The sequence below is a fragment of the Chiloscyllium punctatum genome, chromosome 1, assembly GCF_047496795.1.
Source record: "Chiloscyllium punctatum isolate Juve2018m chromosome 1, sChiPun1.3, whole genome shotgun sequence".
NCBI classification, from domain to species: Eukaryota; Metazoa; Chordata; class Chondrichthyes; order Orectolobiformes; family Hemiscylliidae; genus Chiloscyllium; species Chiloscyllium punctatum.
The window spans coordinates 70,552,505-70,577,813 of record NC_092739.1 but is presented as its reverse complement, the minus strand read 5'-3'; the positions used below and the strand labels follow the sequence as shown (position 1 = coordinate 70,577,813).

Below are 25,309 nucleotides of genomic sequence, written 5' to 3'. Positions count from 1 at the left end.
GTTCATCATTTCCTGTTTGGGGGGTGCTGCCCTCCTTTCTCCCCCTGGCACTCTGTCTCTTCCTTTGGTGGCGACCCTCCTTATGCCTGTCTCACCATCTGAAGAGCTGGCTGTATCCTCCTTGTGCAGGTGTCATTTCCCCCTTTGCTGGGTGGCTTTGGGCACCTGGCCAGGTTTCCTCATCCTGTTTATTACAGGAATCCAGTCCTCTGTCTCCTTGGTTTGCTCCTCCACCATTTCCTCTGTCTGTCCTGTGGGAGCTTGGATTGGCTGCTGCACCTCCCCGCTGGCTGCCATCTGTTCTGCTCCATCCTTGTGGGTGCCCCCAGACACCGTTCCCCTGCTGGTTAGTGGTACCTTGCTGGCCTTTTGCGGTCCATGGCTCACATTGCCACCTCCGCCCATCTGTGCATAGGTGGTGGCCCTTGTCTTGGGCAGGCCCTGTACACGTGGCCCACCTCTCCGCACAGATTGCAGTTCTTGGCCTCTTTGCATTCCTTGGTTGGGTGACCCTCCTGCTTGCAGTTCCGACAAATGGTGACCTTACCGTCCGCCGCCATGTGGCCTGACCTCCCACAGTTTCGGCACACTTTCAGCTGCCCTGCATACGTGGACTCCCTCTGATTGCAAAGCTGGAGGGTGGGTGGAGGACGTTCCCACTGGCATCGACCCTCAGGGTTACCCTGACCTGCCATTTGCTGGTCCACATCTCGAAAGGGTCAACCACATCGGTGCTTTCTCCCTCAACCTGGACGTACCTTCTCAGGAAGGTCAGGACGTCAGCTGCTGGGACGTGGAGATTGTACATATGAATCGTAACCATCCAACTCCTCTGTGCAGGAAGCACACACAACGGGACTGCCGACAAGATGGAGAACAGAGGCTCTCCTTCCTTCTCCTTGAAGACCTTCAGGAGCTGCTAGCACTGCTTCACACTTCTGAAGGTCACATCGTAATAGCCTGCCCCAGGGAAATCCTTGTAGGCAGTACACGTCTGCTGCATCAATCCCACAGCACTCCAGCAGAACCTTCTCAACAAACACCGTCTGATCAACAGGTGTACAATCCTCCACTTTCTTCACAGTCACTCGGACTGTGTTGCGAATGCCCTGGCCTGGGCTGCCGGCTGTTGCTGAGGCCATAGCTCCGAGGTTGGCTGGTCCCTGAATTGACGTTAGGCTGAAGCCAGCATGAAGATCCTCCAAGAGCAGGTCAACACAACCAAACGATCCTCCAACCTCCAATCACGATCCAGCAATGATCTCCACAAACTCTGATGACTCAAAGCTCCACACATGATCCTGGTATCTCCCCTACCAGGTATTGAATTAAAGGATCAGCCACAATCTAGTTGATTGACGGAGCAGGCTCACGGGCTGAATAGCATACTGATGTTTGATTTCCTACCTTCCCCTGAACCACCTCATGGTTCACTTTACTGAATATCATTTACAAATGTTTTGTCCCAATTGTCTTTTTACATCTTCCAGTATTCTGGTGCAAGATTTCACTTTAATTATGATTATTGTATCCAATTTAATATTACTGGTAAATGTTGACACCATGGGTTAACAATTCAGTTGGTTAGAGATGTTTCTTCTCCAGGGGCAGACTATGCTGCTGGCCATTACCTGTGCACCTCACATGGGAACCTTCAATGATATAAATGAGGAAGCACATGCAGGTAATAGCCAGTGACATTGTCTGCTCTGGAAAAATTGATATGCATTTTGAAATGGCTCTTAGTAAAGTAATTTTTATATAATAAAGATGGCACTAACATGGATCACTGGAAGCACCACTTCCACTTTCTGTCAGTCTGACAAGTTTCATATTTTCAGTTTACTCTTTTGTAGCTATCTTATCGATGATACTGTTACCTGGTCCCTAAGTCCTCCCTTTGTTATAAAAGTTATTTATATTGCACTTCTTCAAAAATAGCTTCAGAATTCACATTTTTGAAAACCACAAATTTGCTATTGTGTACTTTCAAATGTTTTCAAAGGATTCAAGAAGCTTGATTGACATACGTAATTTGTAGACCTAGTTAAAGCTTTTAACTGTTTGAATTGACCTGGTCATTGGCTCTTGTCCTTCAGACTGGATGCCAGACCAACTTTGTCAAAGTCCTGCACCTACCTTCATGATGGCATGATTGGACATATCTGTGCCTGTTGTGAGATGTCCAATACCTTTGTAGAATAAGGTTAAAATGCATAATGAATCCATAACTCCTCAATTTATTGTTTGCTGCAATACATTAAGGCAGCCATCGACTTACCTGCCGACATCAACACTGAAATCTGTTTAGCGAAGATCTTCTCAGACTGCATGCTTCCATCAATCTGACAGAGGTAGCCTTCAGAAAGTTTCCATATGTTGAGGACTGGCACTAGCTGCCACAACCAGGAAGACATCTAGACTACAGCAAACACAACCTTTTGTACCACCAATAAATTTGATCTCCAAGTCAGCATCTCCAAGGCCAAGATTGTGCTTCAGCCGGCACTACAACATCCTGTGAAGCGAGATGCCATTAATGGCAACCATCTCCAAGTTGTAGAAAATTTCTCATATTTTGGTAATATGTTCCTTAAAAGCCATCAGTGCTCAGAAAGCACATTCTACCTTTGGCTGACATTAAGATTGCACCTGGGAACAGATTAGCATTAAGCTGATGACTAAAATCAAACTCTATGAGGCCATTGAGCTTATGTTGTATGGAGTAGAGGGCCTACTACAGGTACGAAAACCAAGCTCCTCAGTGCTTCTACCAAAAACACCAAAGGTCCATTATGAGAATTCAATGGCAAGGTGCAATAGGAGAAGTGTTCAATGTATTCCATGAGTAATCTAACCAATTCATTTTTAACAATTTTTGTCAATGGAAATCCTATCATTTTTAAGCTAGATACTGGATCAACTGTTACTATACCAGAACATATACTGGGAGAATAAACAGAAGTTACAGCCTATAACAGTGTAATGACATTGTCCAGAAGGTATCGGTCTCAAGTGACATTCTTGTCCACTGCTCCATTGTTCCTAACCATCTTAGATCTCCATATAACACCTTCCCACGCAATCACAGAAGGTGTAACACTTATCCAGTCACCTCCTCTCCCCTCCCTTTCCAAGGTCCCAAACATAACTTCCAGGTGAAGCAGTGTACTTTTCACAATACTTGGTGCATGTATAAATCAAATTAAATCAAGTGAAATGTTAGTTTTCCTTGCAGTCTGCAGTATTTGCTGCTCACAGTGTGTTCTCTGATTTGTGAGACCAAATGCTGAATTGGTAATAACTTAGCAGAACACCTCCATTGTCTCCCTAAAAATGATCCTGACTTTCCATTTGTCTTCCATTTCAATAAGACCACCTCACCCCCATGCTCAACCCCCTCAGACCAGGTGTTTCAGCAAAGCTCAGCACAAGCTGGCGAAACAATGTATCATTTTCCCCTTAGCCACTGTGCAGCATCTGGGACCCAATACTTAATTCAACAACTTCCAAGCATGACTTCTGACCTTCACTTTCACGACCTTTCTTTTGTGTCTGGCTTTGCTCTTATTGTCCTTTTCACATCAATCATTTAGACCTATTTTACACTTCATCATCCTACGGTGCCATTAGCACTCTCCCTGTCTTTTGCTCTGGACAACCACACCAACTTTTTCATTCAGTCCTCCTACCCTTCTGTCAAGGATAGAAAAAAACATCAGCTTTGGACATATTGGACTCCAAACATTAACTCTGTTTCTCTCTCCACAGATGCTGTCAGACCTATTGCTTTTCTCCAGGACTAACTGTGTTATTTCAAATTTCCAGCATCAGCAGTGTTTTGCTTTTATTTTATGTTCATATGTTAGCAATGGTTGGCATTGCGTGCTCATACAACTCACCACCTCCTTAAACACGCTATCCATTGCTCAGCAACGTATGAGTCATTCCTCAAAACACATAGGCAACTTCCATACACATCTCTCTGCTTACCTAGTAGCATGTTTAAATTTACACAACACCATGTTATAGTTCAATAGCTTTATTGGGAAGTACAAGCTTTCGAAGCACTGCTCCTTCACCAGGTCACTAATGCGACAGAATCATAAGACACAGAATTTATAGTTAAAGATCATAGTGTCATGCAACTGATACAATATATTGAATAAACCTAGATTGCTGTTAAGTTATTCATCTCTTAGAAAGGGGTTATAGGTTTCGATTAATTAATATGCAATTCCTAGAATTTCTTTCAAGTCGCATTCCCGAGATAACTTAAGGTTTTATAAAAAAGAAGGTGCTATCTCAGCTCAGACAATGCATTAAAGGTGTGAGGTTAGAGTCTGTCTGTTTTCCAACCTTGAGTCAGACTGGTTCTACTTCCAAAGTAGGAATTTGTAAAATGTCACATGGATTGACTGCCTACAGATTGTGTGCTTTTTAAGCAAAACGGAATGTATCTGCAAATACAATTCTGCAAATGCAAATTCACCCCAAAGACTTATTGGTGTGTGTGTGCGCACGCATGTAAGGGAGAGAGAGAGGAGGAGGAGAGAGGAAAAGGGAGAGGGAGTGGGAGAGGGGGAGAGGGACATGGAGAGGGAGAGAGAGAGAGTGAGAAATTGTTTGTGTGTGGATGTGTGTGTGTTTGGGAATGTGTATTGGGTATGTACGGGCGTGCTTGGTATAGTGTGTGCTTGAACGTGACGGTGTATAAGCCTGTAACAGTGTGTGCACGTGGGTGTGAGTTTGGGGGGTATATGTGGGTGTATCTGAGAGAGCATGTGTGTAGGAGAGAGGGTCTGCATGAGTATGTAAAGATATGTGTGTGTGAGAGAGTGTATAGTGTAGTGAGGTCACTTGTCGTGTAACATGAACCCCAGTTCCTGGTTGTGGCCATCCTCATGGGTATTGAACTTGGCTATCAACCTGTGCTCAGCCACTCTGCATTATTGTGTATCCGAAAATCCACCTTGGAGGGCTGTTACCCAAAGGTCCAAGGTCGAATGTTCCTGACCACTAAAGTGCTCCCAGATTGGGAGGGAACACCTCTCTCTGGTGATTGTTGTGCGTTGTCTGTTCATCCATTGTCAAAATTTGCTTAGTCTCGCCAATGTACTATACCTCGGGGCATCATTGCCTGCAGCATATGAGATAGGCAACATTAGCTGAGTCACATGAGTATCTACTGCACACATGGTGGGTGGTGTCCCCACATGTAATGGTTGTATCTGTGTCGACACTCTGACACGTCTTGCAGTGGTTGCCATGACAGGGTTTTACGGTGTTGTGGTCGATGTTGTCCTGAAGGATGAAAGTCTTGACAGCAATCTAGGTTTGTTCAATATATCATATCAGTTGCATGACATAATGACCTTATGTTATAAATTCTGTGTTTTAAGATCCTGCCCCACTAGCTACCTGATGAAGGAGCAGCACTCTGCAAGCTAGTACTTCCAAACAAACCTGGTGGACTGTAACCTGGTGTGTGATCTTTAACTTTGTCCACCCCGGTCCAACACCTGCACCTCGTCATCATGGCTACCTTGTACTCAACTCAGAAGCAGTGCAAACAATTTTCTGTACATTCCTTTCATCCTGCATAATGCTTACACTTTTGCCAAACAATGTCTCCTTCTTGTGCACACTTGCTTCTTTTGCTCTGTATGCACAGAATGCAGGGTACTAATCTGCCTAAAACCCCACTATAACCACTTTAAAGGCACACACTAACCTCAGTTTTCTGACAGGGCAAGCTTGTATACAACCGGAGAGAGTGTGGAATAATCAAGGTGCTGCAGCCTTAAGAGGTGACACTGAACCGTGAACAGACTACCTGGAGCTGAACATTTCCTTAGACATTAATTCTGATTTTACATGTTCACATTAGGACAATGACCTTTGACATCTTTTTCTTTTTTTCTGGCGTCCTTGTAACAGCCATTTCTTATGCACCCAAATATTGCTGTTGCTTCCCCTCCACCAGAATGGAACATTCATTTTCAGAAAAAGAATACTGCCATATGCTATTAATCTTCCTGAACATACGAACATAAGAAATAGGAAAAGGAGTAGGCCATCTGGCCCGTTGAGCCTCCTCCACAATTCAATAAGATCATGATTGATCTATTTGTGGATTCCACTTACCTACCCACTTACCATAACTCTTCATTCCTTTACTGATCAAAAATTTATCTTTGCCTCAATAACAGGCAACGAGATAGCTTCAAGTGTTTCACTGGGCAGGGAATTGCACAAATTCACAGTTCTTTGGGAGAAGTTCCTCCTCAACTCAGTCCCAAATCTGCTCTCCTTTATTTTGAGTCTATGCCTCTCCAGTTCTAGTTCCACTTGTCAGTGCAAACAACATCCCTGCTTCTACCCTATCTATTCCCTTCTTAATTTTATATTTTGATAAGATCCCCCCTCATTCTTCTCAATTCCAATCAGTATAATCCCAGTCTATTCAGTCTCTCCTCATAATCCAACTCTCTCAGCTCCAGAATCAACCTAGTGAACCGATTCTGCACCCCCTGCTAGTGCCAGTACATCCCTTCTCAAGTAAGGAGACCAAACCTGTACACAGTACTGTAGGTATGGCCTCAGCACCTGCAGCATAACCTCCCTATTTTAAAACTCCATTTCTCTAGCAACAAAGGACAATATTTCATTTGCCTTCTTAATTAAGTATTGCACCTGAAAACCAACCTTGTGTGATTTACGAACAAGGACAAGGTCCTTCAGCATAGCAGCATGCTGCAATTTTTCACCATTTAATAATCATCCATTTTACTGTTATTTCTACCAAAATTGATGACCTCACATTTAGCAACATTGTACTCCATCTGCCTGACCCTTGCCCACTCACTTAATGTATCTATATCCCTCTGCAGACTTTGTGACCCTTGCACACTTTGCTCTTTCATTCACCTTCGTGTCTGCTGTGAATTTTGACAAACTACACATGCTTCTGAGATTGACTAGATGTTACAAACAAGAAAATCAGTGATCTGGATACAAAACAGCTAAGACATACAACTGTCAACTATTCAGAACAGTTGAAATTGTAACCAACAAATATCTATTTAAATATTACTAGAATTGTAATTTCTCACAATGAGACAGAAAAAATCAAAACCACAACACTAATTTGGGCCCTCTCCCTTGGAGAGACAGTAAATGATTAGATTATTCCACTATCTCACATTGTGTTCTACGAGCAATTGGTGAAAGGACGGGTGAAAGAAAACCACCATGGGACTCATCATCTGTTCCTTAGATATTTAGCCAGACAGCTAACATAAACTATATACACAACTCATTTTACAGCATGTCACCAAGTGAGTAATTAATTCCACAATTTGAGGGAGTGAATATTTCAGGCTAACCGTTGGTGAAACTGAAATATTTATGATTTCCTCTGGACTATGAAGAAATTCGTATGCAAAGTTTTCCCATCGTGTTATCAAAGGTTTATCATCATGGTATCTTTCAAAGATGGAGGTGTTAAGTGGAGTGCTCCAGAGCTGCTTGCTGGACCCAACATGTAAAATTGACAGGATATCTTAAGCAAGAAGCAGGTTCAGTGTGGACATCAAATAAGAGTGAATACTGAACTCAAACAAAAACAGTCAAGACCTTACAGAAAGATCTCAGCAGGATTTGCAACTCAATTTATCAGTGGCAAAGAATGTTTTAATTGAACTAAGATGAGTTACTTTGTATTTGAAATAAAGTAGGTGAAATTTTATTTGGCTAATAAGAGGCCAGAGTGTTAGCTGACTTTGTCATTCATCAGGCTTGACAATGAGACAATAAACTAAGAAAATAGAATGTTGCAGGAAAATGCCAAATCAACTGAATTCAAGCTGCAGAGATCATGTTAAAGATGCGTGGTCTATTAACCAGCCCACACATAACACAGAATTCTATCACCTTCATTTTCATAATGCCAGCCTAAAAGATTTCCAGGTGCTGATGTTCAAGGTTCATCCACTCACCCAACATTCTCAGTGATTGTCTTTAAGTGCCCAACCCAGTTAAGAACTGTATGTGAACTCCACAAATGGGAAAAACATCGAGAGCACCCAAGTCTTCGGCTGGTGGCAGATCTCATTGAGAAAGATAGGTGCTGGAGCTGTAACTGGGGAAACATGAGGCCATTCCAATATGGAGATGCCCAGCAAAGTATTTTGAATATGTAAAAGTAAAACTGTGGCACAGCTCCAAGATCTTCATTGTTATGGGGAGTAGGGGGCTCTCAATGTGCCTCAGGAATGCCACATTCAGCACACATCAGGTTTTGACCTAATTCAGGCACCAGGTCAAAATTGGACTTCTATGTCAGAGCAATAAATAATAAAGAATGATTTTGCTTGTTCAAGGTCTCATTACAAAGAGATAGTTCTGCAATATTTAGTAAAGCAATGAAAACAAACCCAAAATACTCACACCGGCTACATCATGGCAATACAGCAAAAGTTTAGGGTTGTGAAAGGAAAGTTTAAAAGATAGGAAAACGCTTATAACATCTGCAGGACATCTTAATGGATTAAAAAATCAGTGGGCAGATTAGTTTTATCAAATGTTTCAATAACTTAAGATTGAGATTGCGTAGATATTTATAGGCTTCGTATCTGTCCAAATACATGTGAGAGTATAAAATAAAGTTAGATTGCTTTGGAGAGTGATAAATAATGTAAGGTGGATGAATGCAGCAGCCAAACTGTGCACTAAATTCCACCCACAACAATAAGATAAAAGCCCAGGCAACCAGTTCCAGTAACATTGGTTGATTGGCCAGGACACCATCAGCACTTCTTGGGCTATACTTCAAATACTGTCATGGGATCTGAAAAATCACTTCAATGTTCATCCAACAGATTCAACCTTCAGTTATGCATTAATCTCACAATACTGTGTTGTATTAGTTTAATTATGTCTGGAGTTTCTGCAATGTGTTGTGCAGTCTATAAAGCTTAACTTACCCAAAATCGCCAAAACCAACATAGTATTCCTGAATTTTAAGCAGATGAAATATCAAGCACAAACATATTTCTGTGATTTTTTTTTCTGATATTTTGAACATATCTCTCTAGAAACTAGCCAATACAACTATGCAAATTTCTGCTAACTGCATTCATTTGTAGGTCTTTAAAAATGAACTATATTTTCTGGTTTAGACACTTATATGCAAGCTTTGAAATACAATTTTGTTTTAATTTACTGAGGAAATGGCTTCGGAACATCAATTAACCTACAAATGAGAAATTAGCTTCTGAACACTAAACTAACTAGTATATGGTTCAGCAAGCTATATTTGAAAGAAATTTTCAGTTATTAAAAATCAGATTTTTATTTATTCATGGAATGTCATCATCACTAACTAGGCTAATATTTATTGACCATCACCAATTGGCCTTCAAAAGACAGAGGTGAGCTGTCTTCTTAAACATGTTGTATTCCTTGAGATGTTGAAGCACACACAGTGCTGTTAGCGAGGGTGTGCCAGGATCTTGACCCAGCAACACTGAAAGAAAGGCATTATAATTTCAAGTCAGAATGGTGTGACGTGGAGCGTAACTCACAATTGATGGTGTTCCTAAATAGCTATTGCCCTACTCCTTTTAAATGGAAGATAACATGTGCTTGGAAGGTGCAGTTGGAGAGGCTGGGTGAGTTACTGCAATGCAACTTCTGGTAGTGTTTATAACTGCCCTATGCACCTGCGGTGAAGGGAAGGAGTGTTGAAGGTAGGTGTTTGGGTTCTAATCAAGTGGGCTGCCTTTTCCTCAAATGATGTTGACTTTCTTGAGTGTTGTTGGAGCTGCACTTATCCAGGCAAGTAGAAACTATTCCATTACATTGTGCCTTATAAGAGCATACAAACAAAATGCAGGAGTCAGACCTTCAGCCTGTTGAGTCTGCTCCATCATTCATAAAAATTCATGACTCATCTAATCACAAACAAAACTCCACAGTCCCATCTACCTTCAATAAGCTTTCACCACCTTGCATATCAATAACCTGCTCCCACTGCCTTTTCAGGAAGTTAATTCCAAAAACTCACCTTTATTGATTTATTTTGGCTTATCTCTGTTTTAAATGAATGATTTCTTACCTTTAAACAGTGATCCCTAGTTCTGAAACTGAAGAAGAAACATTCTTTCCATTCTACCCTGTCACGATTCCTCAAGATCTTATATTTTTCAGTTAAGTCACCTTTCATTTTCTAAACTCCAGCAGATTCATATCTAACCTTAACAATTTTTCTTTTTAAGAAAACTCACCCATTCCAAGTATTAGTCTGGGAAACCTTCTGTAAGCCTCTTCCAACCCATCATCTCCTTTCAGGAATAGGAGTGGGCTCGACAATGCTTCAGATGTTTTCTCACTGCTATAACTGAGTCATAACCTCTACATTTTATATTCAATCCCCCTCATCATAAACGTAAATGGTGGACAAGATTTAGAATAACAGAAGGTGAGATACTTGCCACAAAATACCCAGCCTTTGAACTGTTCTTGCAACCATTGCATATATATGGCTGGTTCATTTCAGTTTCAGGTCAATGATAACTCTCAGTATGTTGGTATTGGCAGATATAATAAGGTGATACCGCTGAATATAAAATCATGATGTTGAAATTCTCTCTTGTTGGAGATGGTCATTCCCTGGAAGTTATGAGGTACTAATGTTATTTACAGAATTAAAGATTGATGAATTTCCATATTTACTGATATAGATGTATTTGTGGTTTTACTTGATAGGAAAAAGTCATCAATTCAGAGGTGCTGGTGTATGCTAATTCCATCAGCATACACAGATTGCAGCACGGATGATATCTGCACTGGCTCAACTGCATTCATCAATTGGATAATTGCCACATACCCAAAGACCTTCCTATTCAGTTAACTAATCAATAGGTCACAAACTCCTGAATGTCCATTCCTCTGTTGTCAGGAAACCAGCAAGTAGGTATGATCATGGTGGATGTTCCTCCTAAAACTGGGAGATAATTGATGACAGCCATGAGCTCTGGAGACTGAGTGCCTGGAGGGGCATTGGAAGAAGTGAGAGAAATGAAAAGTTCATCTGGCCAAGAGAAAAGGCTGATGGAAAACTGATACCAGAGAATCAAGGAGCTTCTCAGTCCACTGTCCTCCTCTGCTGCAGATACATAGATGACCATGGCAGAATAGTACTCATGAGCTACATCAGGTAATGTTTAACCATTCCTATGACCGCTACCATATAACCATCACATTATAAGATTAAAGATTGCCACTGCTATTCCTGGACAAGTAGATTTATTTAAGAATTAATTAGCTATTTTAACTCTTTGCAGAGTATTAATACTTAATACTCTGCAAAGATGATCTAAAATTGTTTGACTCTCACCGTCGCATTTTTAAAGAAATTCTTTTGAATGCAAGTGTTATGTCAATTAAACATCAATAAAATATTATTTTTTATTTCTAAATCAAGGTTAATTTTTCAAATTCTTTCATGGCACATTTCGTTGCTGGCTAGCCCAGCATTTATCGCCCATCTCAACTGAGTGATGATGTGTGTTTTTGAACTATTTCAGTCCATCTGGTATAGGTAGATCAACAGTGCAGTTTGAGGAGTAGTCCAATTTCAGAAAATACCTGAATGCTTTCTGGATTTGAAAATCCGGTCCCATAAAAATTACCATCGGTGTAAACCAGAAGAGTTGAAACCTTGACGGGGATCTGGAGAGAGGCATTTGCAATTCACATCGCAAGAGATAAATCCTCCAGCTGCCTTTCACAAAAAGGTTGTTTTTCTTGGGAAGCAGAATTCCATCCATTGCAGGACTGCACAATGCACTTCTGAAAATGGTACTCATTGTATGCATTTTGCAGCTTCCTGAGTGTGACAGGTATGCTTGGTGCACTTCAGTACAGCAGACCGTGACTGTGCAAAGCAAGGACTATCCCAATCCCCACAAGTTTGGTGGAATTAACAGGAGGCCACAGACATATAGCTCTCTGGGACTTATACCAACCTCCTTACACCAGGGGGTTTTCAGAGTTTCTGTAGACCTGTCTACAAAGTCACCTTCAAGCTATTCAAGATTGCATGTTCAGCATTTTGAACATCCTATTACAGAGCACTTGCATTAGAAATTTGGGAAACGGCATCTCAAGGGCCATATTTTTATTCTAATCAGACATTTTGACATCTTAAAACAGGATGTGTAGATATTTTTAGTTGTCTGGCTTTTTAATAACCTAAGTGCATAATATGAATGTACAAGAATACGAATTAATATCATGGTTCCGGCACATTGCTTTACCATTAACCTGCCTTCATAATGCAATCTCTGCTTGAGCTCTTTTCTATCTGCCACATTTGAAGTGCCTTTTACTTTCCAGAGTCAGGAAGTTAAAAATTTAGGCTGATGCTGCTGAAGTTATGACACCATATTTTATTTTTAAAGAATGACATAAGACTATTCTCAAGACTAAGTGGATGAGGAAATTAATCATCTTCAACAGCAGATAATGAACTGTGCAAATGATATGTTGCTGTGAAAGTTAAATAACTGTGAGTTTCCAACATCAATGGTGCAAACTAGAAAAAAGATGCATGAATGAGATGTGGTTCATCCAGTGTCACTTGTGCCTATGCCAATAGAGGATGTCCAACATATGTAGACGTATTTATCCAGTTAATTTATCACTTACATGACATTTTCACATGACACATGGAAGCTCAGGGGGCACAGATATTGAAAATGTGTGCATCAAACGAACATTTTCTATATAGATACGACATGAGAAATAAAAATTCACTTTGAATCATTACTAACAAGTTAAGTTCAGATCACTTTCTGGTGAGGTTCTTGCAATGTTACATCAATGATCTTCTCTCACATACACAGTCGTCGAACTTGACAGCCAACCCACCTGATTAAAATTTAAACAAAGTCTGACTGTTAACCAAAGCCTATCCACTATCCACATGGCACAAGTCAGGAGTGTGATGGAATACTCCTCACTTTCCTGGATGAGTACAACTCCAGCAACACAGCAGCAGTGTATACATGTACAAGATGCACTGCAGAAATTTACCAAAGATGCTCAGGCAGCTCCTTCTAAACTCACAGCCACTTCAATCTGGAAGAGCAGAAGATGATGGGAGAACCACCACCTGCAAGTATCCATCCAAGCCACTCACCATCCTGACTTAGAAATATATCACTATTCCTTCACTGTTGCTGGGTCAAAATCCTTGAATTCCCTCCCTAAGGTCTTTATGGGTCACCTACAGAACATGGACTGCAGCAGTTCAAGAAGGCAGCTCACTATCATCTTCTCAAGGGCAACGAGGGATGGGCAATAAATGTTGGCCAGATAGTGACTCTCACATTCCAGAAATTATTTTTTAAAAACTCTGCACCAGCTGCTGTAAAAGCTGCCATTATCAGTAGTTCTTAAATACTATGAGGTTTTCAGCCATTAGCATCCTTACAGGTAGTGTGTTCAGACTCTCACTACACTCTGACTGAGAAATCCTGCCTCATGTCACTCTAAACCTTCTGCCCCTTACCTTACAACAATGCCCCTGGTGATTTGTCTCACCACCAAGGGGAAAAGTTCCTCACGTCTACCCTATTTATGCCCCTCATAATTTTGTACATCTCAGTCATGTCTCCCCTCTGCTCCAAGGAAAACAATCCCAGTCCATCCAATCACGGCACGGTGGCACAGTGGTTAGCACTGCTGCCTCACAGCGCCAGAGACCCGGGTTCAATTCCCGCCTCAGGCGACTGACTGTGTGGAGTTTGCACATTCTCCCCATGTCTGCGTGGGTTTCCTCTGGGTGCTCCGGTTTCCTCCCACAGTCCAAAAATGTGCAGGTCAAGTGAATTGGCCATGCTAAATTGCCCGTAGTATTAGGTAAGGGGTAGATGTAGGGGTATGGGTGGGTTGTGCTTCGGCGGGGCGGTGTGGACTTGTTGGGCCGAAGGGCCTGTTTCCACGCTGTAAGTAATCTAATCTAATCTAATCTAAAAATCTCTTTTCAAAACTAAAATTCTCTAGGCCAGGCAATATTCTGATAAATCTTCTCGGCATAACCTCCATTGCAGTCACATCCATCTGATAATGCGGATTCCACAACTACGCACAAATCTCTAGCTATGCGTCATACAGTTTTGTACAGTTCCAGCTACACATCCTTGCTCTCAAACTCTATACCTCAGCTAATAAAGGCACGCAAAACTTTCATAGATTAGGAGTGACTTCCGTGCTTGAGAACTCTCACAATCAAACCAACTATTATTCCCTTAACAGCATTCTTCACACACTCCCCTTTTTTTCCCTACTTCTCCATCTCCTGCTCTTTACAGAATGCTGACCTTGACCCACCAGTATAAGGCAGAGTGCAGGGGCGCTAGGACTGTTGCTTGGCACACCCTTGCCAACATTCCATCTTTAGGACGATAGCATGAACACATTCATGGGTGAAGAAAATTATTGTGAAGGTTATTGATATTCAAATAACACCATAATAGATTAACTTTTAAAAATATGACCAATAATCATGATATATACTGGTAAAAAAAAATCCTGGCCTGTTTCCACAACAACAAAGTCCAGTTTTTTCTCATGGCTTTTGTGTGCCTGCCCCTTTAATAGTGCTGCTACCTTTAAGGACCAAATTATCCATTTCTGCCCATTGAAACAGTACCAACAGTGCCTGATGTGTCCCAGTGCATTAATGAGTCAGCAGGATACCCCAGCACCAGCATATAGCACATGGGAGAGGTTATGGAAAGTGCACTGAGGTCACCTTGTTCCCACTCAGTTTATAAAGGATGTTACGCTGACAGAAACCTACTCTAGGTGTTTCCTGTCTGTGAGTAAGCCATTTTGTTAATACCATCATGAATTAGTGACTGACTTTTTTGAAACTCCAGACTCTCTCAATTGTTTTCTGGAAAAAGCAACAGAAGTTTCAGCTCTTCAAATGTTAAAGGATCACATGCTCCAACCTTTCAGCCTCTGTCAATGCTGATTACAAGCTGCACATTCAAAAAGCATATATTGTTGAATGCAGTGAGCTAAATATATGCAGACACAGACCACGTTTTTGATTCTGAGAGCGTGCAGTAAAATTTCCTAAAACAAATATTTTACTGAAACTATACTTTGGACATGCTTTCCACAAACAGATTAAATGGGTTCATTAACAAACCACATGGTGCAATGTCTATTTGCCAATTTTCCATAATCAAATGTCAAGATATTTACATTTTTCATCATATATATTTCCAAGTTTAGGTAGGCTTTTCCCATAAAGTATTGTCACATGGATGTTTACAATTCCAAACTCTGACATTAACTTTCTTTACAGGAAGTTATGTTTTTGCACATGAAATTAATGCTATGCCTGAGATATTTTAATTTGATGATGTAATTAATCTAGTGAGAGATGAGAACTAATAAACCACCAGGCCAGGTGAGAGAGTTCATAAAGTAAGTGCCCTGCCCCAGCTTCCAGACCATTTCAAGCTGTCTCCCATATTAAGTTAAATCAAATAAAGCATCTAAAAGCCATCCCAACCATAAGTCCTTAACTGCACAAATAATAGCCACTTAAATTTTTCATTCTCTCTGCAATACAATTTTCCATCTGAAGGGGAAAGTAGTGGCAATTTGGGAAACACCCAATTCACTGGGCAGGAAAATCGGTTAATCCTTTAGAAATCTGCTGCGCCCATCGAGGCAACTCATAGGGCATAGAGCATTGAACAATACAGAACAGAAATAGGCCCTTCAGCCCATCATGCTTGTGCTAACCATGGTGCTATGCTAATCCCATCTGCCTACACATGGTCTATATCTGTCTATTCCCTGCCTGTCTGTCTGTCTAAAAGCATCTGCAACGTTGCTAACATATCTACTTCTACCACTTCCCTAGCAGATCATTTCGGGCACTTACTACCTTCTGTGTAAAATACTGTCCCTGCATATCTCCTTTAAACTTTCCTCCTCTCACCTTAAACCAATGCCCCCTGCTATTTTACATTTCTACCCTGGAAGAAAGACTCCAACTATTGACCCTATCTATGCCTCTCATTAATTTATATACTCACATCCTCAAAGAACTCGATAAGGTTTGTGAGGCATGATCTGCCCCTCACAAAGCCGTGTTGACTGCATTTAATCAAGCCATGCTTTTCCAGATGGTTATAAATCCTATCCCTCAGAATCCTTTCCAATACCTTGCAGACGACAGGCGTGAGACTTACTGGTCTGTAATTGCCGGGGATTTCCCTATTTCCTTTCTTGAAGAGAGGAATTACATTTGCCTCTCTCCAGTCCTCAGGTGCGACTCCAGTGGAGACCGAGGCTGCAAAGATCTTCGCAAGTGGCAAAGCAATTGCATTTCTCGTTTCCCAAAGCAGCCGAGGACAAATCTGGTCTGGGCCTGGCGACTTGTCAATCTTAATGTTTGACAAAATTTTCAGCACATCAGCTTCCTCTATCTCTATCCATTCCAGCATGCACACCTCCTCTTCAAAGATTTCATTCACTACAAAGTTCGTTTCTTTCATAAAGACAGAAGCAAAAAACTCATTTAGGGCTTCCCCTACCTCCTCAGAGGCCACACACAAATTCCCTATGCTATCCCTGATCACCCCTACTCTTTCTTTGACCATTCTCATGGTGTAAAATGCCTTTGTGTTCTCCCTAATCCGTTCTGCCAAGCCTTTCTCATGCCTCCTCCTGGCTCTCCTCAGACCATTTTTGAGCTCCTTCCCCACCTGCCTGTAATCCTCTAGAGCTGAGCTTGACCCTAGCTACCTCCACCTTATGTAAGCTACCTTTTTCCTTTTGACGAGAAGCTCCACCGCTCTCGTCATCCAAGGTTCCTTTATCTTACCACTTCTTACCTGTCTCAGACGGACATATTTATTCATCACTAATGTTCCTTAAACAGTCTCCACATGTCTATAGTGCCTTTACCATGGAACAATTGCTCCCAGTCCATGCTTCCTAACTCATGTCTAATCGCATCATAGTTTCCTCTTCCCCAATTAAATATCCTCCCATTTTGCCTAATCCTCTCCTTCGCCACAGCAAGGCATTTGATAAGGTTCCCCATGGTAGTTTCATTCAGAACGTCAGGAGGAATGGGATCAGGGGAACTTAGCTGTCTGGATACAGAATTGGCTGGCCAACAGAAGACAGCGAGTGGTAGTAGAAGGAAAATATTCTGCCTGAAAGTCAGTGGTGAGTGATGTTCCACAGGGTTATGTCCTTGGGCCTCTACTGATTGTAATTTTCATTAATAATTTGGATGAGGAGATTAAAGGATGGGTCAGCAAGTTTGCAGATGACACAAAGGTTGGCGATGTCATTGATAGTTTAGAGGGCTGTTGTAGGCTGCAGCGGGACATTGACAAGATGCAGAGATGGGCTGAGAGATGGCAGATGGAGTTCAACCTGGATAAATGCGAGGTGATGCATTTTGGAAGGTCGAATTTGAAAGCTGAGTACAGGATTAAGGATAGGATTCTTGGCAGTGTGGAGGAACAGAGGGATCTTGGTGTGCAGGTACATAGATCCTTTAAAATGGCCACCCAAGTGAACAGGGTTGTTAAGAAAGCATATGGTGTTTTTGGCTTTCATTAACAGGGGAATTGAGTTTAAGAGTCGTGAGATCTTGTTGCAGCTCTATAAAACTTTGGTTAGACCACACTTGGAATACTGCGTCCAGTTCTGGTCGCCCTATTATAGGAAAGATGTGGATGCTTTGGAGAGGGTTTAGAGGAGGTTTACCAGGATGCTGCCTGGACTGGAGGGCTTATCTTATGAAGAGAGGTTGACTGAGCTCGGATATTTTTCATTGGAAAAAAGGAGGAGGGGAGGGGACCTAATTGAGGTGTACAAGATAGTGACAGGCATAGATAGAGTTGATAGCCAGAGACTATTTCCCAGGGCAGAAATGACTAACACGAGGGGTCATAGTTGTAAGCTGGTTGGAGGAAAGTATAGAGGGGATGTCAGAGGCGGGTTCTTTACACAGAGAGTTGTGAGAGCATGGAATGCGTTGCCAGCAGCAGTTGTGGAAACAAGGTCATTGGGGACATTTAAGAAACTGTTGGACATGCATATGGTCACAGAAATTTGAGGGTGCATACATGAGGATCAATGGTCGGCACAACATCGTGGGCTGAAGGGCTTGTTCTGTGCTGTACTGTTCTATGTTCTATGTTCTATGTTCTATCAGGTCATTCCTCAGCCTCCAACACTCTAGTGAAAACAAGCCAAGTTTGGCCAAACTCTACTTATAGCTAATACACTGCAATCCAGGCAACATCCTGGTACACCTCTTCTGCACCATCTCCAAAGCCTATGCATCCTTCCTATAGTGTGATTACCAGAATGTGCACATATTCTGAATGTGGCAGTTTGACACAGTTGCAACATTACTTGCCAACTTTCATACTCAATGCCCCAGCTGATGAAGACAAGCATGCTGTATCTCTTCTTTACCACCTTATCCACTTATATTGCCACTTTCTGGGGGCTTTTGGGTTTGCACTCCAAGATCCCTTTGTATATCAATGGTGTTAAGAATCCAGCCATTTACAGAACACTTTCCTCTTGCACTTGACCTCCTAAAAATGCATCATCTCACACTTACCCAGTTTAAAGTCCATCTTCGATTTCTCTGCCCAACTTTCCAGCTGATATATTTCCTACTGCATCCTTTGATATCCTTCTACATTATTCACAACACGGATTTTCATGTCATCAGCAAACTTGCTAATCAGATTGCTGACATTTCTATCCAAATTATTTATGTATATTACAGAGGTCCCTGCACTGGTCTTTGCAGAATGTTACTAGTCACAGACTTCCAGATAGAAAAACACCACTTCGCAACTATCCTCTGTCTTCTATGACCAAGCCAATTTTATATCCAACTTGCCACTCATCATGGATTCCATGTGATTTGATCTTCTGGACTAGCCTACCATAGGGGACTTTGCTAAATGCTTTAGTGAAGTCAATGTAGACAACATCTACTGCCCTACCCTCATCAATCATCTTCATTACTTTCTCAAAAATCTCAATCAAATTTGGGACACAAGACTTTCCCAGCATAAAATCAAATTGACTATCCCTAAAAATCTCTAATAATCCCTGCTTCTCCAAATGCAAGTAAATCCTGTACCGAAGAATTTTCTCCAGTAATTTCTCTACCACTAACAGAAGGCTCACTGGCCTATAATTTCCTGGATAATTACTGTTGCCCAACTTTATTATAGGAACAACATTCGTTATTCTCCAGTCTTCAGAAACCTTACCTACATCTAAAGAGGATAAAAAGATTTCTGTCAAGGCTCCAGTAATCTCCTCCCTTGCCTCCTTCAGTATCCTGGGATAGATCCAATAAAGCCCTGGAGACTTGTCTACCTTAATGTATTTCAAGACACCCAAAACCTCCCCTTCCTTAGTATCGATATGCCTTAGAGTATCAAAACAACCCCTCTCTAGACTAATCATCATCCATGTCCTCCTTCTTGGTGAATACCAATGTGAAATACTCATTATAGACCTCACCCACTTCCTCTGGCTCCACTCAAAAATTGCCTCCTTTGAAATGAGTGGATGATCTTTTCTCTAGTTACCCTCTTGCTCCTAATGTCCATGTAAAATGCCTAGGGATTCTCCTTAATCTCAAATGGCAATGACATTTCATAGTTCCTTCTAGACCTCGGAATTTCTTGTTTAAATTCTTTTCTGCTTCCTTTATACACCTCAAGGGCTTTGTTTGATATCTGTTTTGTAAGTCTTACAAATCTTTCTTTTTCCTTTTGACTGGAAGTTCAATATCTGTTGTCATCCAAGGTTCCTGAATCTTGTCATCCTTATCCTTCATCCTCACAAGAACATGCTGGTCCTGAACTCTGATCAACTGGCCCACATGTCAGATGTTGATTTATCTTCAAACAGCTGCCCCCAGTCCAATTTCATTTCCAGTTCCTGCCTAATACTGTTGGAATTAGCCTTCGCCCAATTTAGCACTTTCACCCGAAGACCAGTCTTATCCTTTTCCATGACAACCTTAAAGCTTACAGAATTATGATCACTGTCCCCAGAATACTCCCCCACTGAAAATTTGATCCCCTGGCCAGGTTCATTTCCCAATACAAGGTCTAATACAGTCCCTTTCCCAGTTGGATGAGCTACATATTGTTTCAGGAAACTCTCCTGCATGAACCTCACAAATTCAGCCCTATCCAAGTCCTTAGTCCTACGGAAGTCCCAGTGAGTGTTGGGGAAATTAAAATCACCCACTAGCACAACCTTGTTTTTTTATTTTACATTTTGTATGAACCGCTAACATATCTATTTCTCTATCTCCTGCTGGCTTTTTGGAGGTTTATAGTGTAACCCCATCATAACGATTGCACCTTTCTTAATCCTGAGTTCTACCCATAATGGCTCACTGGATAAACCACCCAAGATGTCCTCTCTCCTAGTGCAACTGTTTTCCAAAATTAGTAATGAAACTCCTCCCCCACTTTTGCATCCCTCTCTTTCTCAATCTGAAACATCTAAACCCTGAAATGTTGAGCTGCCAGTCCTACCCTTCTCTCAACTAAGTTTCGGTAATGGCTTCTACATCATAGTCCCATGTACTAATCCAGGCTCTACGCTTATCTGCCTTATTTGTTATACTCCTTGCTTTAAAATGAATTTGCTTCAGGCCACTAGTTCCACTATGTTTATTAACCTGGCCCTGCCTGTTCTTCCTTGTTAGACTTATTTGACTGAACATTTCTCTTCTCTTCAAACACTTCACATGCTGACATACTGCTCTAGTTCCCACCCACCTGCCACACTAGTTAAACCCTCCCGAGTGGCACTAGCAAACCTTCCTGCCAGCGTATTGGCGCTCCTCCATCCTTCTTGTACAAGTCCCACCTGACCTGGAATTGATTCTAATGATCCAGATTGCTGAATCCCTCCCTTCTACCCCAGTTCTTTAGCCACACTTACAACTGTATTATCATTTTATTTCTGGCCTAACTAGTATGTGGCACAGGGAATATTCCCAAGATTACAACCCTAGTGATCCTGCTTTACAACTTCCTACCTCACTCCCTAAATTCCCTTTGCAGGACCTCGTCTCTCTTTCTTCCTATGTCATTAGAACCAATATGGGGCACAAACTCTGGCTGCTCACCCTCCCACTTCAGAATATACTGTGCCTCCTTAGAGATACCTTGGCACCAGGAAGTTAACACACAGTCCTGGAGTCTTGCTTGCAGCCACAAAAATGCCTGTCTATGCCCCTGACTATAGAGTCCTACATCATTATTGCTCACCTACACTTTGGCCCTCCCAGCTGTACAACAGAGCCATTTGTGGTGCCACTGCTCTGGCTGCTGCTGCTGCCTTCCCCTGAGAGGCCAACAGTATTTAAAATGGTAATTTGTCTGAGAAGGTAATGGAGACAGTGGACTCCTGCACTGCCTACCCACCTCACTGGACTTCCTGGTGGTCACCCAATTCTTCTGTGTTTGAGTCGCCCTTACTGGTGGTGTGACCAATTCACCAAATGTGCTATCCTCAGCATTATGGATGCTCCATAATGAGTCCATCCCAGATCCGTGAGATCCATCAGGACCTGCAGCTGAACACCCATCCTGCATACATTGGTTACCATGGAGACTGGAAATGTTCCTGATTTCCGAAATATTGTAGGAAGACCATTCCACAGGACTGAGTTCTCCTGTCATTGTGATCCTTTCCAAGTACAGACAATAATCTAGGAACCAATTACACACCATAACCCACTGCACACAAAAATCAAATTTCTCACTCTTACACTCAGTTCCTAACAAACTACAAACGACAAAAGCCAGTACTTTATACTCTAACTCTCCCCAAGCACTACTCACTCAGTCTGTCAACCTGGTTCCTAAGCAGCTAAGCTTACATCACTTTTTACATTGTGATGTCACCTCCGGAACTCTGCCTCTGGATTTAGCTCCATTCCCATTGCCGAAGCTCTGACAGTCCTCAGTCCCACTCCAACTGACCTCACTCCTCAGAATTTATCTGGTAGCTCATGTTGCTGTTTACCCCTGGTTCACTGTGCTCTGTTGCCTCAACCCTCACCACTCACACCTTACTTTCTTCATGCACTGAGGTCTGTCAAACGGGCCCAAGCAAAATCCCTGAAATTGGAGATCCAGAGCTATCTTCTGCTTCATGGATTGCTGGTCATCCTCGCTGTGGTCACTACTCAATTCTGGCCCTGCTGTGACTGAACTAATCAGCTAGCAGCCCTCTATTGCCTAGGATCTCCTTCCTGACATGGGCAGAATGCCCACAATTTACTACTACAGGTCAGTGCAGTACTGACAGATGTTTTGGTCTGGGATGGTAATCCATAACTCTATAAAGTGCATCCTGTGATTTGATAATCTGGTATGTTCTTCATCACCAGAGAGTACACTGAATGTTCCTGTTCTTCAGTTGACTGTTGAGAAAGTCATTCATGAGATGGTACATTTTTAGGTCAAATTGGATAACTGACTAAAAAATACATAGCAACAGATAGTGACTAACAATTGTATTCCAATAAACATAAATGGCAAGAATTAATAGACCATTGTTGATCACATTACTTTCAAATAATCTTCAAGAGGAGCATTTATACAACAAAATATACAATTTTATAGCCAAAAGCAGAAAGTACCCAGAAAATACAAATATTCAAACACATCTCTGAAGAGTTTGCCAGTGGGCAGATATATTGCAAATAAAATTCAACACTGGGACATGTAACATAATGCAACTGGTATTAAGAAAATAAAGATATTAACAAATTAAGTCTACATTGTTAAACAAGAGGATAAACACAAAAATATCCAAGAGTCATTCTTGAGCAAAAAATAGTAGCAGTTACAAACAAAGTGTTAAAAGGGTCCATAGAATTTAAGTCAAAGAAATTGTTCATCTCAGATTTAAAGTCATCTGCTGATGCTTTTGTTGTAGTGACGGTAAGACTGGCAGCTTCATGGTCACCATTCATGAATTGCTATCTGGAAGCAATATTATACTTAAGGACTGAGTTTAATTGTGTTTGCAGGAAGAAGAAGGAAGCACCTTGAAAAGTAAGAGTGCAAAGGAATCTTGTGACACTGTGACGCAAATAATTTAAAGTAGCAAATCTAGTTAATGAAACCATGAAAAGTGCAGATTTAGGGTTACTTCTCATGGGAGGGAATTAAAACAAATAATGAGTGAGCATGTGGAATTCCCACCATAGTTGAGGTGAATAACGCATGTGAAGAGAAACCAGATAAATAGATAAGGGTGAAAAGAATAAAAAGATTTGCTAATAGGATGAGATGAAGGCAGATATTATGAGGGTCATGTCCAACATAAACACATGCATTGACAAGATGTGGTACACTATTAAACCTACGTAATTCAATGTAATATTTTACACCACCCAGTGTACCTATGTCATGCTCACAAGTTATAAAGCTGGACATTATTCAGGAATTCAGCTTAAAAAAACCTTTCATATAGTATCCCTGATCTGTACATCTAACAAAATGCCCAAATGAAACAGAAGGAATGTGCTACACATATGTAATGAGGCTATAAATGATGGAACGTATTTAGTAAGGGATAGCATATTTCAGATGTTTGCATTTTGACAGAGGAGCTATGATGCAAAGCAAACTGGGAAATAATTACAAAGCACGTTTACAAAGTGGGTTCATACAAATTTGAAATTACAGAATCAAAGGTCATGTTTATGAAATAAAAGAAGCCTTTAATTAAATTTAACTTCGAAAAGTGAATTTCATCCTAGGCCAGCCTGACTTATATTAATCCTACAGCTCACAAAGGCCTATCCAGATGAATAAAATATTAAAGATGTGATCAGATGTGGTCAGACGATTTAGTATAATGAGTACTTTCAGACCATAAGAAACTAAGTTATTGCAATTGAAAATGTACAGTCTACTTACAAAGGAAAGGATATAAATGTCAACCTTTACATAATTCATTAAGTGGAAATTCACAAGTGCATCAGTTGCCAACATTAATTTCCTTAATACCTGTATGGTCAAGACTATGGACTGGCAACAGAGGACCTTTGACAATGTTGCATCATTGTTTGCTGCAACAAGAAAGAAACAAGATCATCCAAACTGTGGTGAGAGTCATCTATTTATGCACTTGATTGTGAATAAAATTAGATTCCTACCAAACACAAGCATTCTAGGGAGAAGTAAATTGCAAACAAAAATCCAATATACTTAATTATAATAGGGCCACAGGATAACTGCAATTCAAATTTAATTTAAAATTTGAATAAGATGTGAACATCACCTCAATTTTCATATTGATTTTCCGACTTCTGAAACACTATTGCATGACAGCAGATATTTTGATACAGCAAATATGAAGAAAAATCAGAAGCTCACAGTGTTAATTACCAATACCAGAAATGGAATGCTTATTGGGAAAATCTTTATATTTTTGACATACCTGAACAGCACCATTTGATAAATTACCGAAAAGTGCTTGCCCAGCACTGACTTTATGTTTGACCCCTCTCACTGTACCATTTTTACTTAAGATATTAATTCTCTTTCTAAAGATTCCTCTGTCTTTGGTGGCACTTGCTAACAGAAGCAAGTCATCACATTCACTTTCACTGCCATCAGTTTCCAAAGCGAAATGCTGCCCATTATATCCATTCACTTCACTGTGGCTACTGCATTGCTCTGTCTCAGAATTGCTGGCACATTCTGACACTTGGGAGTTCACCAGGTTTCCATCGGTATACACTTCTTTCAGCACTCGTCCACTGTTTGCAGAAGATACTCGAAACCTGACTTTTTTCTGTTGTCGCTCCCCGTCTGTCTTCACTAAGCCGATGAGTCTAGTTTTCTCCATTGGAGAGTGAATTTCACATTGTCTTTTCACAAAAATCCTTCTGCAGCCTGTTCAAATTGAATATAAAACCTTCCTACTTATGTACGTAGATATTTCATATATATTGCAGTACCATCAAAATTTAAGAGTGTGAAGGGCAACAAGTCAGCACTAATTCTCATGGAGTCTTACTTTAATAATGCATAACATTACATCATAGCTGCCTTTATATTAGTAATAGGTAAAGTGATACAAATGATTAAATATTTTATCACCATTGTGCATTCTCTGTGTACCATCCAAATGAGGGAAGGTAGTAACATTAGTTCATTCCAACAGAACATGC

General features: G+C 41.1%; 1 protein-coding gene across 1 annotated transcript in view; it reads right to left on the bottom strand.

Annotated features, from left to right (window-relative positions):
- Positions 1-24,984, bottom strand: part of grxcr1a (glutaredoxin and cysteine rich domain containing 1 a) — a 95,960-nt gene extending 70,976 nt beyond the window's left edge. Inside the window, exon 1 of the mRNA XM_072571856.1 lies at positions 24,574-24,984. Within this exon, the coding sequence (XP_072427957.1) occupies positions 24,574-24,984 (411 nt within the window). The remainder of the gene's footprint in view (positions 1-24,573) is intronic.
- Positions 24,985-25,309: the final 325 nt, after the last annotated feature.